General features: G+C 36.3%; 2 protein-coding genes across 3 annotated transcripts; both read left to right on the forward strand.

Moving 5' to 3' along the window:
- The first annotated feature begins 5,964 nt into the window (after positions 1-5,964).
- On the forward strand, positions 5,965-8,200 carry LOC148847193 (putative pectinesterase 14). Of its 2 annotated transcripts, none has more exons than XM_088951180.1 (5): positions 5,965-6,481; positions 6,874-7,045; positions 7,187-7,393; positions 7,489-7,746; positions 7,843-8,200. In XM_088951180.1, the coding sequence occupies exons 1-5, from the start codon at positions 6,000-6,002 to the stop codon at positions 8,071-8,073; spliced, it is 1,350 nt and encodes a 449-aa protein (XP_088807306.1). In that variant the 5' UTR covers positions 5,965-5,999; the 3' UTR covers positions 8,074-8,200. The 2 variants fall into 2 exon arrangements, with proteins under 2 accessions (XP_088807306.1, XP_088807307.1); XM_088951181.1 differs by having other exon boundaries at positions 7,857-8,200.
- A 6,703-nt stretch (positions 8,201-14,903) lies between these two features.
- On the forward strand, positions 14,904-15,957 carry LOC148847194 (uncharacterized protein At1g08160-like). Its single transcript, XM_088948685.1, has one exon. It carries the CDS (start codon positions 15,024-15,026, stop codon positions 15,627-15,629), a length of 606 nt encoding a protein of 201 aa, XP_088804811.1. The 5' UTR covers positions 14,904-15,023; the 3' UTR covers positions 15,630-15,957.
- The last annotated feature ends 245 nt before the right edge of the window (positions 15,958-16,202 follow it).

Here is a 16,202-nt window from a genome sequence, read left to right on the forward strand (position 1 = left end):
AGGACTCATAAAGTTATAATAAGTGAATGAAGCATGACATGGTAATAGATTTATTGTCTCTCAGCTTAGATGTTTGCATTTAAATCTCCTTGTTATACATTTTGACAACTATAAGATTTATTAGGTGTAGTATAAAGTTGATTAGGGAATTTAATGGAATTATTGAGAGGAGAGAGAATTAGTGGCGAGAAATTGAGAAGAGAAAGTTACTTAGGAGAGGTAATTGAGGTTAATTAAATAAACAAATTTGAATTTGAATTGATAACTTTAGGCTATGTTTGGTTTGAAGGAAAAGGAAGAGAAAGGAAGGGAAAGGTAGGAAAACCTATACAAGTTTTGTAAAGGTTCCCCTTCTTTTCCCTACTTTTTCTTTCAAACCAAACACAACGTTAGGGTAATTTACAAAGACCACTCTGTACTATGGGGTCAATAACAACGATCCCCTTATACTTTAATTTGCAACAAAGACCCCCCTGAATTTTAGTCGTTAGACAATGACTCCCTTAGTCGTTAAGCCAAATGACAGAAAGCGTTAAATTACCGAAATACCCATTTAAATTTTCTCTCATTTTCTCTTAAAACCTCACAGACCCAAAAATACCTTGATTGTCGCCAGAAAAGAAGTTGATCACATATGGGGATGTGTTCCCGATCTCTAATGAGCTTGCGGATAAGCACATTTTACCCAAAGATGCTGCCACAATGCAGTCCTGCAGAAAACCTAGTGCTTGGGCAAACCTAGAAACGCGGTCCAATGGCTATGATGCATTTGGCGCTAACGTAGAGAGTTGGTGTAGTTAGTAAAGTAAAGATAGTTGTGATGTTGTGGGTATGTGACATTATATGGTATGACCTTATGTGGAGAGATCAAAATATTTAAGATTGGTGTGAGTGAATATCAAAATATAAGCAATAAAATTTTCACTATTAAATAATGTGTATTTGTAGTTAATCGACCAAAAGCTATGAAGCTTCCTCAATTTATTCTTCCTACTTTTAAAGTAGTATAAAAAAGGATACGTTGACACCACTAACATCACCGATGATCAGGGTGTGACTATGGAAGATACTGATATTCCTGGGAACAACGTGATAATAGAGTATGTTGCAGGACATGTTATGACCTCAGTTTTTTGAAGTCAAATGCTAACATAGTCTATCAATAATTCAAGTTTCCATATAAGAATTCAAATCCCTCAACCATCAATATTTGACCAAAAGAAAATTTTCAACCACTTCTGCTTCTGCATAGTTTATATAGGTATCTATAAAAGGAACAATGTTTTGAATGCCATGAATCCTTGCGTGAAAAAAAACTCTAATCATTGTGAACATCAAGAGGATTGGAAAAATGTTGGAAAAAAAGAACACAATTCCAATAGCGAATAATAAACCCCTGTTTAATCTTCAATCTTAGATTATTTTCTAAGTTCCTGTTACGTTTTCTAGAATCTCGTTGCATTGTATTAAAAGTTATAAAAGAAAAAAAATGATTAATTAATCGAACAAAATCAAGAGGGACAAAGATCAACTCCTTAAATTAGCATGGCATTGTTTATACCACCCTAGAGATTTTATCGAGTTCTCAAATTCTATCTTCCAACGTTTTCCCTGTTTTGGGTCTTTCTTCCACTTGAAAGAACTTTCGATACTCATCACTGCAACCTGTCCCAACATGAGAAATTCCACCAAATTCGAAGAAAGATATATTTCATTTCAACTAAGCATCTAAGCCATATTTTCCTGAGTAGGATAGGGAGAATAAGAAAAACCATCTTTTCCCTTTTCTGTAATTCATTTAATAAGGGAAAGGATGGAGTCTTTGTGGGGCTCAGACTGGTCGTATTTTTTACTAGAGCAGTGGCTAGAAAAAGACGAAGTCATTAGAAAATGGATCTTCGTGGGGAGGAATCAGTACACTTACCCAGTATTCCAAGATAGGGTTAGGATAGGGCATGGCATTATTGCAAATGAAGTAGGTGGGGGCTGGTGTTTTGCGGCAGTTCTAGGTTGTGTTGATGATGGAGAAAGGTTGTGAGCTAGATTTTATTGTCATATTTAACTTTGAAAATGAAAGATGGGTTTCTAGTGATGATGGAAAAAAAGAGGAGGTGGATTTCTTAAGTGCTAAGTTGTTAGGTGTTAAAAAATAATAAGATGATTATATAAATTAAAGAAAAAGGTAAAATAAATTAGAAAAGGGTAGTTTGGGCATATAAATAGTCAAATGAGAATCATTTTCAAAGATAACGTACAAAACACTAATAAAGTGGGACTTTGTCTAATGACTAGGCTTAGGAAAGGGCATGGCATTATTGCAAATGAAGTAGGTGGTGGCTGGTATTTTGCGACAGTTTTAGATTGTGTTGACGATGGAGAAAGGTTGTGAGCTAGTTTTTATTGTCGTATTTAGCTTTGAAAATGAAAGATGGGTTTCCGATGAGGACAGAAAAAAGAGGATGTGGATCTCATAAGTGCTAAGCTATTAGGTGTTAAAAATTAATAAGATGATTATATAAATTAAAGAAAAAGGTAAAATAAATTAAAAAAGGTAGTTTGGGCATTTACAAAACTGTAAATAGTCAGATGAGAATCTTTTTCAAAGATAACTTACAAAACACTAACAGAGGGGGGTCTTTGTCTAATGACTAAAGTTCAAGGGGCCTTGGTCACAAATTAAAGTATAGGGGGTCTTTGTTGCTGACCCCATAGTATAAGGGGGTCTTTGTAATTTATCCTAACTTTAATATAAGATTTAATAAGAGAGCATTTGAGTCGATTAGATAAATAAATTTGAATTTGAAAAGTCTCAAAAATATAGGGGCATTTTGTTAGAAGTACAAATACATAGAGTATTTTTATGTATTTGCATGTACATATTTGTATTTATACCCTTTCCAAACTGAGCAATAGGATCGGCTGATACAATGGTAGTATTGCTGTTATGGGCAAATATTTCTTAATTGGGTACCTCCTTAAAATTAATTTATTCACTTTAGGCTTAGTTTGAAAGTACTGTAAATACAAATATGTACAGCGTAAATACATACAAAATATAAGGTTTTGCATTCTATATATTTGCATTTATATTCCTTTCAAACTTAGCTGCCTTGGAAATTAACTTTAATAAAATGTTGATCATGGACCCCAATAAGAGTTGCAACCGGTTTTTCTTTTCCTTTCTTTTTTTCAACCTATTGTTATCCATCTGGTCAAATCAATTAACCTATTACTTGGTCATAATATGAGTTTGGATTAATCTCTAACCCCTCTTTATAATTAAAAAAAAATCAGTATTTTTAAAACTGATAGAAGCTGAACCGTTTTCATCTTTGAGATTTGAGATGAAAAAAAGGGTTTTTTTTGACAAAAATAACAGAGAATGCTTTTTCGACACATAGATGTTGAAAAATTATCCCCAATCAATATAAAGATCACCCAAATGGACCAACCAAACATAAAACTATGGTCTTCAGAAGTTTTAGTGTATATCCTATAATCCGGCCGGTGACCGGATCAAACGGGTCAACGTTCAACTACCCGGTTTGAATGGTTTTACTTTTAATCAAATCAGTATTTTTTTTAATCAAAAGCCGGGTTTTATGGATCAAAGGGTCAATATGCAACCCAATCATGAGATCATGTTGTTAGTTGGATTTGGGATGAAGCTTTATGCCTTTATCCACCAAATTCAGAAACACATGCATGAATGCATGCCATCAATTCATATTCATGCTAGCATATGGTAATGATACAGGCCATCATATGATACTATTGTTTCACAAAAAAACCAACCTTTGTCGTCACTCTCTCTCTCTTTCCCCTCTCAAGTATATACATGATTTATAGTGAATAAGAGCTGAGTGTAATATATCATGTTCGGATTCAGTCAGGTTAGTTAATACATCAATCTTAATCAAACCAAATGAGTGATGGCTCGATTGGTACGTAAACAGGATAATCCCAGAAAAGATACAGTTTTGAATCCCACATCGGCTCCCACCACACCTTTGAGAAGAGATGTTAGGTACCAAGAAAAAAATGGAACACGGTTGGACCAGATATGAAGACAGCATTACACATATGGTTTAGGCTGGTACTTGCTTCATTTTTTCCCCTTTATATATAGTAATAGATTCCTTGAATTAATATTTCTTTTGAAAGCTCCCAGGCTGGTTTCATTCATCAAAACCCGGTTCAAAGGTTACACACCTCAATTTACCCAATGAATCACAGCTAATGACAACATTATTTGCTTTTCTCGTGGACTCGTGGTCGTTGCACCATCTACATTTACTTTGAACCGATCTCTGGATGTTTCTTGCTGTTCATCACGGTGTGTAGGGTTGCAAGCCAGGCCAGGTTAAGTCGGGTTTAGGCCAACCCTAAGTTCTAAACCCTCAATTCTAACCTGACCTTCAACCCGACCTATCCAATCCTAACCCTAACCCTAACTAAATTCTTTCAATCCTAACCCAACCTAATCCAAAGCCAATTTAGGGTTGGGCCCAACCCAACTTTCTTCCCATCCCTTAAGACCTTGTATAACTTGTTAACCTTACATCTTAACTCAATTTTCATTACATATATTAATCCTATGTTTTATTAGTATTTGTTTGTTGATGTTTTCATTGGTTCTTTAAGTACAAAATTCAGAAAAAAAATTGTTATCAATGTTTAGTATTTCCAATTACGATTAAGTGAAGTGATTATATTAAATGGAATAAATGATTTTATGTGGTAGTGGTTGTACAACTATCATGCATCTAAATAAATCAATATATGGTCATATATATAACATATATTTATATATGATATGTACTATAGAGTCGGATTCGGATTGCCCAAGATGTCAATCCTAACCCAACCCAAAATAATGTCAGTTTCATAACTTTCAACCCTAACCCTAACCTGACCCAATCCAACCCGACCTTTTCGGATAGGGTTAGGGTTGAGTTCGGGCTAACCCGACCCAAGTTGCAGCCTTAGTGGTGTGGGAAATGGTGGCCAGACAAAATTCTGTCATCCGAATGTGTGCTTCATGGATTAATCACTCTTTGGGTGTTAACAGTTTTGATTTTCTATTGTCCATGGCTGAATACTGAGTAGTTCCAACCTGCTTCTCCCCTGGTTCTTTGCCTTACAGACAAAATGAGTCCTACTGAGATCATCGAAATAGTTAATACTTGATGGAGGGGAAGAATTATTTTCCCATTTGGTGGGTTCCCCACTGTCATTGAGTTGCAGATAAGTGACCCAAAGTCTCCCTTGAACGTGCTTTTCAACTTTATTCCAGTCCTTTTGAGCGGTTTTGGTTGGCCAAACTTCAATTCAAATCAGTGACAAAAGTGAACCGCCTCACTTGCAGTTGCAGGCTGCAGCCGGGTCGGCTCATGAATAAAGGCTTAGGTGCGTTTGGAATGCTTTGAGATAATTAGTTCTGAGGAACTTTTTGATTAAAAGAATCACTTTAAGTCTGGATTTACTAATATAACAGTGTTCTCAAAATAAAAAAAAAAAAAAAAAAAGAATCGTGATTCCTTGAAGCAGAATTTTAACCAAACATAGCCTTAAAAACTTAATGCCTACCATATCCCATGATCATTGCACAAGCAAAGCAGGTTACCTCATCCCTTCTCAGAAATTCTCAACTCTCAACTGGCCATAATCCCACCTGAAAAGTCAAGAAGCAACAGCCAAACATTCTCACTATATCTCTGCATTCATCATAATTAACAATTCTCTCTCTCTATAGAGTCACCTTGCGTGTTCATCCTCCAACCCTACCAGCACTATTGTATTGTATAGCCCACCACCCTCCACTACTTACTTTAAAAAACTGTTGTGATCATCTCTCTCTCTCTACACACACTACACATAGTGTTCCTTACCTCTCACGCCAGCCAGCACTCAACTTTCCACGCAGATAAAACGGTACAACTGTCGTCGAACTTGTCCACACACCCCACCATCACCAAACTCAAAATAAACGTCCATCGATGGACATGAGCTACAACAACCATCTTAACAACTCCATCATGACAAGAAAAACCAAACTCTTCTTTTGGTTTTTAGCCTTCTCTGTTGCACTTCTTTCCATTCTACTTGCCACCGCCACCACCACCATCCCTTCTTCCTCTTCTCCTAGCAGCCTTATTAGCAGTGCATATTATAGCTTTGAGCTTGGCGCCATTTTCAAAAGGGGCCTCAACCAAAGTGGCGTTGATGTGTTTTCTTCACTCCTTAGGCGCATTATCCGTAGGAGAGGCCATCACCACCACCGCCGTGGGAGGGGGCGTGGGGATGTCTGCGACGAGACCAAGTGGGTTTCTTGGCTCGTCTCAGACTACAACATCTCTCTTGTCTTCACGGTGGATTTGAATGGATGCGCAAACTTCAGTAGTGTGCAGAAGGCAGTAGATGCTGCTCCTGACCGTAGCCTCACTAGGACTCTCATCATGATTGATTCTGGCGTTTACAGGTCTCCATCAATTCTAAGTTTTAATGTACTCGTGCTAGCCTAAATTACATATATAATTGTATGGTTTATTCATTCAGTTATTCTCCTGCGTCAAATTAATTTGTTCTTCTTTCATCGATCGGCTGTTGTCAAGACTCAAGTAACTAAATTAACTAATTTAAATGATCTCATTCCAATTTATACTTCAACTAAAACTTGACCAGATAGATCCATCTATATCTAATTTTGGCTAAGTTCTTAATTGGTCTTCATTGAACATGACGAGTTTCATCTGGGTAGTTCTATGTGAACTGGGGCAATAAGAAAGCACTAAATTAGACAAATAGAACAAGTTAGTAATCTCTAATTAATTGCAATGATGACGAAGTTTTGGTGAATTTATATGGTTGCAGGGAGAAGGTGGTTGTGGGAACTAACAAGACAAATTTAATATTCCAAGGCCAAGGTTATCTCAATACATCCATAGCATGGAATGACACTGCAAACTCCACAGAAGGGACGGTTTACAGCTCCTCAGTTGCCATTTTTGCTTCCAACTTCATAGCTTATGACATTAGCTTTCAGGTAATTAATGTACCTAATTCCCTCCTGTCCTTATTATTGTTTTGTTTCAGCCATGCTCGTATCAATGAATCATGCACAACCAATTAATCTGTCTCTTCCATGCTTCATTAATTGGTTTCAATTTGGGTAATGTGGCTGAAGAATACAGCTCCTTCAGCATCTCCTGGTGATGTCGGTGGTCAGGCAATAGCACTGAGGATTGCAGGTGACCAAGCTGCATTTTATCGTTGTGGCTTTTATGGCGCCCAAGACACGCTTCTGGATGATAGGGGGAGGCATTACTTCAAAGAATGTTTCATCCAAGGCTCCATAGACTTCATATTTGGGAATGCCAGATCTCTTTATGAGGTATGAATTAAATCCTGTCGAGCTCTTAGTTTTCACTGGAAATGGCTACATCTATATATTGAGCTTGACAATAGCTATGTTATCATGGTGATCAGGATTGCACAATCAACTTGATAGCTAAGAAGGTTTCCGTGGGAATCAGTGGAGCTATCACAGCACATGGGAGGCAGTCCATGAATGAGAGAACTGGGTTTTCCTTTGTGAATTGCAGCATTGGTGGAACAGGAAGGGTGTGGCTGGGACGAGCTTGGGGAGGCTTTGCTTCAGTTGTCTTTGCCAGAACATTCATGACGGACATCATAGCTCCAGAAGGATGGAACGATTGCAATGACCCCTCTAGAGGCCAGTTTGTGGTTGATGATCCTACTTGCTATATATACATACATCTTCCTTCTGCTTAATCAATCAAGTTCTAACCCTTCACAAGTTATAGCTAATTGTTTCATCAGTGTATGTGTGACAGGAATGTCTTCTTTGGGGAATATGAGTGTGTAGGACCCGGAGCAAACTACACGCTCAGGACATCATACAGTAGACAACTGAGCCATTCTGAGGCAGCTCCCTTCATTGATATCTCTTACATTGACGGGAATCTGTGGCTTCTTCCACAGGGAAATGGTTCATCATCTGATCCTCCTGATAGCCATCGACACAGAGGCTTCTTCTTGCAGACATATTAATAGATTATTGCAGTAATATAATCTTGGGCTACATATATAATATGGAAACAGGAAGCTTGATCAGACTTGTAATTTAAGCTAAATGATGATATTAAGATGAGTCAGGAATTCAGAAATTAATCAATTATAGAAGGCTGCGTCAATCATTGCTTGAAGTTTAAAAAAAGGGTCATTTATTAGAACACCCCTTTTAGTTTTACAGATTTACTTAAACCTACCCTATAGTTTTCATTTTAATAAAACATCCCTTATAGTTTGCAACTTATTTACTTAATTGACCTTTTATTAAGAACTACTTATTTTGTTAGATAAAAATAGTAACATGTTCACTTAAACCAAGTGGAAAATGTTTAAGGGCATGGACCATTGGTTGTATATTCCAAAAGTACCTTTAAGTTGAGGAGAAAATGTTCAAGGGTATGGATCCATGGTTATTTTATTCCAAAACTACTCCTAACACTATATATATATAAATATATATATATATAATTGATCAAATAGAGAAAAATAGTGATTGTCCGTATTTTATTAGGGGCAAAAATGACATTTTTGTTTTTAGTTTCCTTTGATTAAATTTATTTGAATGGATGTTAGTGTCAAAACTGTCCTTTTCCACTTTTATGTAATGAAAGGTGGATTAAGTAAATTGATAACAAACCATATGGGGTGTTTTAGTAAAGCACAAATTATAGGATAAGTTTTAGTTAATTAATAAAACTACAGGGGGCATTTCAGTAACGAGAGATATTAATTAATGGTTTCCATGTATGTGACTCTTGGCCTAAGTCAATAGAGTATATAGCACATGGGGTTTTTCAACTTAAAAAAAGGGTAAATTAATTAAAGATTTTCACCATATACGGTGTGATAAGTGGACCTGTTCACGGGCTGGGTTTGGGCCAAACATCGTTATAAAAACAGAAAATGACCAGGCCCAAGCCCAAGCCCAAGCCCGGCCCTATACAAAGCCCAAAATCCGATTTGGATAGATATTTTATAATATGTTATTTATACATTATTAATAATATATAATGGAATGTGGTGCTAGGAACAGAATGTGATTAAAATTCTGCAAATTCATCAATCTTTTGTTTAGTTTTTTTTTTTTTTTTTTTTTTTGTATTTAATTGTATGCCTGAATCCCTCATAGGGGCCATAATTATTACTTTTTTTTTACTTTTTATGGAATTACAGAAGCAACACACTAATAACTCTTCTTTAAACTAGATGGTAACGGTAACGGGACTTAAATCCACATGTCTGTTGGAACCATCCAACTAATGTACCATTGTACCAACTACCAACTGAGGAATTCAAATCAGCCGCCCACAAGATTGCCCCACCGTCCCACAGCACATTTCCGCCGTGTATTGACAACATCTGTCATCATCGAGAAGTGTTTCCAATACACGGCGGAGATATGCTGTGGGACATTGTGGGGGGCTGATTTGATCTCCCAACTGAGCCACCCCTCAGTTAGTTCTTTGTTTAGGTTGAATTGCATAGTGAAGCTGAATCTGAAAACTAAGTAGATTTAAAATGTCCAATTCTACATCATGTAGAATTGGCAACAATGATTCACTGGTATGAAAGTACCAGATAGCTTAATAGCTTATATTTTATATGCCATGCATGTGAAAATTGGACTATCCCATCATCAATCTGTTCATAATTGGAAAAAATATGAATCTATCCCTATTGATCATGATTTAATTCAATTTTATTATTGGTATAATACACTTGACATTCGCATTGTATTTATTGGAGATGTTGGTTTAGAGTAGAGGTGTAAAGTGGGCCATGCCGTTTTCCTTGATGGAAAATTTGGGGTTCGGCTTGGCACGGCCCATGGCCCAAGCCTAAGTGGGCCCGTGTCGTGCCGACACATGGGCCTGGGTAGGGCCGGGTTGTAGGCCCTGCCGTTGGGTTTGGACCGTGTCGGGCTAAGCCACAGGGTGGGCCTTGGGCCTAGGCCGAATTGGGTTGCACTGTTTTTTTCTTTTTGAAAATTTTGATTTTTTTTAAGTAAAATTGTAAAACTAAAATATTTAACTTCCCTATGAACTTTGGGAATTAGGAACTATTTAAAAATTAAGAAATGAGAAATCTAAGTTATTTAATACATAAATGAAAAAAAAATACTTAACCAAATTGAAATAAGAATGATGGAATAACAAATTGGAAGAAAAATAGAAATTTTATTTCATTTAAATTTGAATGGTACAAATTAGTGAATTACAAATACAATGATTGGATCATTGCATGCTTGGATGAATGAAATATAAAATTGGAATAAAATAATAAAATATAAAAATTACAATATGGTTACAAATTGAAAATACAAAATTACATTGTTAAAAAATTAAAAAATATATATCAAATAAATTAAATAAAATTTAAAAATTTTACAATAGTTTGAAAAAATGAAAAATTCTACAAGTAGTCAAATTCATGAATCATCATTCATGACTTTCATCATCTACTTCGGGTGAAATATCCGGTGTTGTATCATGCCCTCCCTTGTCTTGTAATCCATCTTCTACATCTAGCCAATCCTTGAAGCAGATGCACATCTCTATGCTCTCATTGTTCATGCATCTTCTTTTGTCATCCAGCACCCTGGTACCTGCACTAAAACAAGACTCCAGTGGAACTGTAGACCCCGGAGGGGTTAATAGACCACGTGCCATGGCGACAAGAACCGGATAATTTTTGGAGTGTTCACTCCATTAGGCTAAAATATCAAAATTATTTGATACTTCACCTAAATTAGAAAAATTTTCTTGCAAATAAAAATTAAGTTCAGTAAATGAACTTGTTGTAGAACTAGCAAATTTATGCTTTTTACTTATTAAATAAAAAAGTTTTTCTCTTCTACTACTAGGCTCAAAGTCAGAAGGAGAAGAATAGGAAGACGAACAATCTACAACTTCAGATTCATACAAATTGCACGTTTCAAATAATAAATTATTAATTTCTTCTTTTTTATTTCCTATATTAATATTCATATTTTTATAATATGTTTTAAGTAAAATATCTAAACTATCTTTCCTAATCATAGGGTCTAATATTGCAGCTAAACAATAAAGGGAAGAAATGTTCTCCCAATAATTTTTAAATTTATTTTCCATAATTTCAACAATACATTGAAATTGTGGATTGTTTCTATATTTGGCAAAACAATCACTAATTACCATTAATTAATGCGGTAAATTACAACTACTTGGATAATAAATTCCAGATAATTCATTTGTTGCATCATAAAAATATTTAAAAAAATCTCTTATACAAATTGCCATTTCCCAATCTTCCTCAAATATCATATCATTAGGCAATTTTAAATTATAAAAATAAAAAAGAATTTGTTTATGAGATATACAACTTTCTAACATAGCATAAGTAGAATTCCACCTATGCTTTACATCTAATATAAAATGTTTATATTTTAAACCATAATTTTGGCATAAATATTTAAATTCTTGTTTTCTTGCCCCTCAACTTTATATATATATAATACAATTTCTAATTTTTGAAATATGATTTGAAATAATTCAAGGCATCTTGAATACATAAATTTAAGATGTGACATACACATCTAATATGAAATAATTTACCATTTAAGCATGGTTTTAATTGAGATTTTAAAATATTTATTGTAGAATCATTATTTCTTACATTATCAAAATTAATAGAAATCAATCCATAAGCATGCAAAGTAATTAAAATACTTGCAGCAATAGCTTGGAGGCTAAGTAGCCATTCAAGCATAGTAAAACTTAAAATTCTTTTATTCAAAAGCCAATTTTCATCAATGAAATGGACTGTAACGCAAATATAACTAATATTAAATTTGAATGTCCAAACATCCGAAGTAATTGCAACTTTAGAATTAAGATTTGCTAAAAAAGACATTAAATTTTGTTTATATGAATAAAAAATTTTAAAGCGTCAGTTCTTATAGCATTCCTAGAAACTTTTTTATATTGTGGGTTTATAGAACTACGCAATCATTTTTCTAGCTTGGGTCTTCAACTAACATAAATGGTTGTTCTGCATATACAATATACTTAACAAGTCCTTGTCTCATTTTTTCTTGTGAATATCTGAAAGTACCAAAACTAGTCCCCCTCCCAATCTGTGTTTGGGTTGTTTCTCTCCCTTCATCTTCCTCTCACTCATGTGTGAGCAGATGTCTGCTCAAATGACCTGTACCACCCTTGCTACAATAACTAAAGTATTTCCTACATTTTTGGAAAATGGCCCCTTTCCCCTTTCCCTCAATATCCTCTACTTTGAAAACTTTCCAAACTGGGCTACTCAGCTTAGAAGCCCTCTTTTTTTCCCTAGTATCACTACTACCGGGGGTGAAGGTTCCACTTCCATCGACATCAAACGCATTGGCATCAGTGTTAACATTAATACTATCGTGATGCAATTGAATGTCATTCATGGTGAACATGTTAGGGAATTGGTTTTGATAAGGGTTGTCCATTTTTTTTTAATTCTAAAAAGATAAAATTAATCTAATTTGACTTACCCGGATTGCCGGTTCAAAATCTCAACTTGATTTCAATGGTTGAAGCCTTTCAACGTCCAAGCCTTTTGAATTGAGATACTTGAACTGGTTGAACAAGCATTCTTCTTGTTGAAAGTCGAAACTTCGACAAAGTTGAGACTTGAGAATTGGAGAATGTAGAATCAGACAATCAACTAGTCAGAATTTCTCAGATTGTAGATAATTGAGAATGTACGAGTATGAGGGAGAGAATTAAGAGAATTGTTGAATCGGTGTGATGAGAATGGTGGAGGATAGGGTTATTTATAGGAATTGAACATAATTCAATTGCCCAAAATACCCAAAAAACTATGTGTTATTTAGTTGTTGGGAGGGGTATTTTGGTCATTGTAAAGTTACTTATAACTTTACCCAAAGTGCTCCCCTAAACTAGTTGTTATATAGCTGTTGGGGGCATTTATGTTATTTTTTCAACCCCCCATAAGCAAAATACAGAAATACCCCCTAATATGGTTGTTTATAGCTATTGGGGGCATTTATGTCATTCTTTCAACTCCCATAAGCAAAATACAGAAATACCCCCTAATATGGTTGTTTATAGCTGTTGGGGGCATTTATGTCATTCTTTCAACTCCCATAAGCAAAATACAGAAATACCCCCTAATATGGTTGTTTATAGCTATTAGGGGGTATTTCTGTAAACCCCCCCAAAAGCTGAAGCTAGTCGTTGGGCCCCTTTGGGAGGGGGCCCAATGGCTATATTCCCGGGTAGGTCAAACACGGCCCATTACAAGCCTGGCGGGCCATGTCGTGCCGTGCCTTGGACTGGGCTGTGCCGACACGCGGGCCACGGGCGGCACGACATGTGCTGTTGTGCCATGTCGTGCTGGCCCATGGGCCTCGAACCCCCGGCCCAGCACGACATGGACCTCGGTGCCAGGCCTGGCACGACTCGTTAGCCGTCGTGCCATGCCATGCCAGGCCGGTTCAAAATTGCGGCGACCCGATTTACACCTCTAGTTTAGAGAAGATTTCAGATCAAACCAGTAAATTAGGGTGTGAGAAATTTTAAGACCAAATAAATCCATTTTTGTATACAAACCAAAAAGGTATGAACTCGACTTAACTTTGGATTGGTGGGTTAGGGTTGAGACCTTGACCAACTCAACCTAACTTAATATTTGCATGTATAAATATCATACAAATAAGTATTTATGCATGTAAACTATGTAGTAATTATGTATATGTATATTTACTATTCATTCATGTATACACGTATATGCAACTATGAATCCATAAATGTACATATCTAACTATCTATGTATTTTTTCACTATTAATATTTTTGTATTTCATGTATATACATAATTATATATAAATTTGTACAAAAATACATGTATATTGTTCATAATAACTATGTTTTGTTTACACGTAATAATGCTAATATTAAATTAATATGAACCCTTACGGTTTAGGAAATAAATACATTTGGAAGTAGTAAGTAGAGAAGTTGTACCAACCTGAGACTGACCTAAACCCAACTTGAACCCAGCATTCGGAATTTATTAAATATGCATACACATATATACATACATAGAATGAAGTTATGCATATATAGAATGTGGATGATATATCTCTGGCTCCCAGCAGCTCCTCTTATATCCACCGCCATGAAGAGAAAGAAGAAAGAAAAATGTTCCACCTTCTATAAGACCTCTTCTATACGTTACATAATTGGTCTATCTTCTGCAAATTTGTATCTTTTCACCCTCAAAATGCATTTCAGGAATCAGCTTAAATCTGTGCCTTTGTGACCGACTTTTGGGCCTACAAATGGAATAACGTGGGGGCCGAGTCAAGAATATAGAAAGAAATTAAAATTGCACCACCTCAAAAGGACCAGAAAGGATCGCTTGGAACTCAGTTTATTCCAGGAAGAGTAAAGTTGATAAAACCGCCCATGTTCATACATCAAACATGCATGAAGAAGTCCATACTCCACAGTTGGAATTTAAACCAAAATGAGAATCTAGATCTATATACAACTAATTAAGTGAGCTCAAGTGCCGAACCTCTCAGTCTCAGATAGCTTGAAATTCATGGAAGAAACAAAAAAAAAAAAAGTTCAAGTGTGTGAACTGTCAAGTAATAAAGAAAGCAAAGAGACTAGATTAAAGAAAGAAGATAAAGATAACCAGTCAGCCCCACAAAATCTTATTTCACTAGTCACTATTCCACAATATTCTACATTCCTCAGGGCTACCCCCAGAAGGAATTCTTCTTCTAGAGGTAACAATAAAATACTCCATTAATCCATTATCAACCCAACACATGACATTCTCCAATTCTTCAAATTTTTTCTCGATCTGCTATAAATATAAAACAAAGGCTAATATTTCTGGGTAGGCAGCTGGGCAGCACAGACATCGACTTCCATGGCTGCTCCAGCGTCGAGGAGCAGCTCCCAGAAAGCCCCTTCAAGCCTGTCAGGACTACTCAGATGCATTGCCATCACCATACTTGTCGTGGTCGTCCTGACTGGCCTCGCTGTACTCATCATCTGGCTGGTAGTCAATCCCAGAAGATTTCAGTACACCATTGAAGATGGGTTGGTTCATGGCTTCGATCTGAACCACAACCATCTCAATGCTTCCTTCGACTTTGCCATCAGGGCCTACAATCCCAACAGTAAGGTCTCTCTGTACTATGACTCCATCGAGGTTTATGTGGCCTATGACGATCAGACCCTCGCCATGGATGTCGTCAAGCCATTCTTCCAACCTCATCGCAATGCCACCCGTCTCGAAGTGAAGCCCGTGGCTCGGTCAGTGCCTCTACTGGATTCTGTTTCCGAGGATCTCCGGCTTGAGAAAACGTCTGGAGATGTTGAGCTAGTGGTGCGTGTTAAGGCCAGAATTCGGTTCAAGGTTGGTGCCTGGAAGTCGACGAAGCGCACCATGAAGGCGACGTGCTCGCCCGTCGTGCTGCACTTGTCCTCGTCGAAGGTGTTCGACCGGACATACTGTGACGAAGATTTTTAAAGGGTGGTGATCTCCATGTTTCGAGCATTATTTTGAATTTGTTCCTTGAAGCAGTAGCGCCTTTTTCTTTTTTTTTTTTTTTTCTCTCACTGTTTGGTTGGTTGAGCAAATGGGGTTTGATTTTATTTGGTTGTTTGTTCGATTTGTACGTAGGTCTCTAGCTTTTTGTGTTTTTGTTTTATCAACGTCTGTTAATATAGTTTTTAATTTGCTAGCTGGTTTTCAAAGCCTCCCTCTCTCTAGCCCTGAACAAGCAGAGAGCATTTGGGTTTGGACTCATTGTTTTCTTGTATTAACAGTACAAAAATTGATCTGCTCTTTAATTTCAGACCATGTGGGATCCATGAAAAGACTACGAGTGTGGGAGTGGGGCGAATAAATCTTGCATAACTTTGCCAGTGTGCAACAATCTTTTGTTGCCTAACACTCTAGCTAGATAGATAGATCCATTGATTTTTCCCTAATTGCAGGTGATTTTCATGGCAGAAGTGCAAATGCTCATATGGATGAGTGATAAAATAAAAATTACAGGGTTAGAAATGAAGTTATGGAAAGGAATTAATCTCCCATGCA

The sequence above is a fragment of the Nelumbo lutea genome, chromosome 6 (genome assembly GCF_056320005.1).
Source record: "Nelumbo lutea isolate HS-2025 chromosome 6, American lotus-T2T, whole genome shotgun sequence".
Lineage (NCBI taxonomy): Eukaryota > Viridiplantae > Streptophyta > Magnoliopsida > Proteales > Nelumbonaceae > Nelumbo > Nelumbo lutea.

Excerpts from the sequence above, each read along its gene's own strand:
- LOC148847193 (XM_088951180.1), top strand. The coding sequence starts at position 6,000 with ATGGACATGAGCTACAACAACCATCTTAACAACTCCATCATGACAAGA. Across the intron at positions 6,482-6,873 it reads ATTGATTCTGGCGTTTACAG|GGAGAAGGTGGTTGTGGGAA; the intron begins GTCTCCATCAAT and ends ATATGGTTGCAG. Across the intron at positions 7,394-7,488 it reads ATGCCAGATCTCTTTATGAG|GATTGCACAATCAACTTGAT; the intron begins GTATGAATTAAA and ends CATGGTGATCAG.
- LOC148847194 (XM_088948685.1), top strand. The coding sequence starts at position 15,024 with ATGGCTGCTCCAGCGTCGAGGAGCAGCTCCCAGAAAGCCCCTTCAAGC.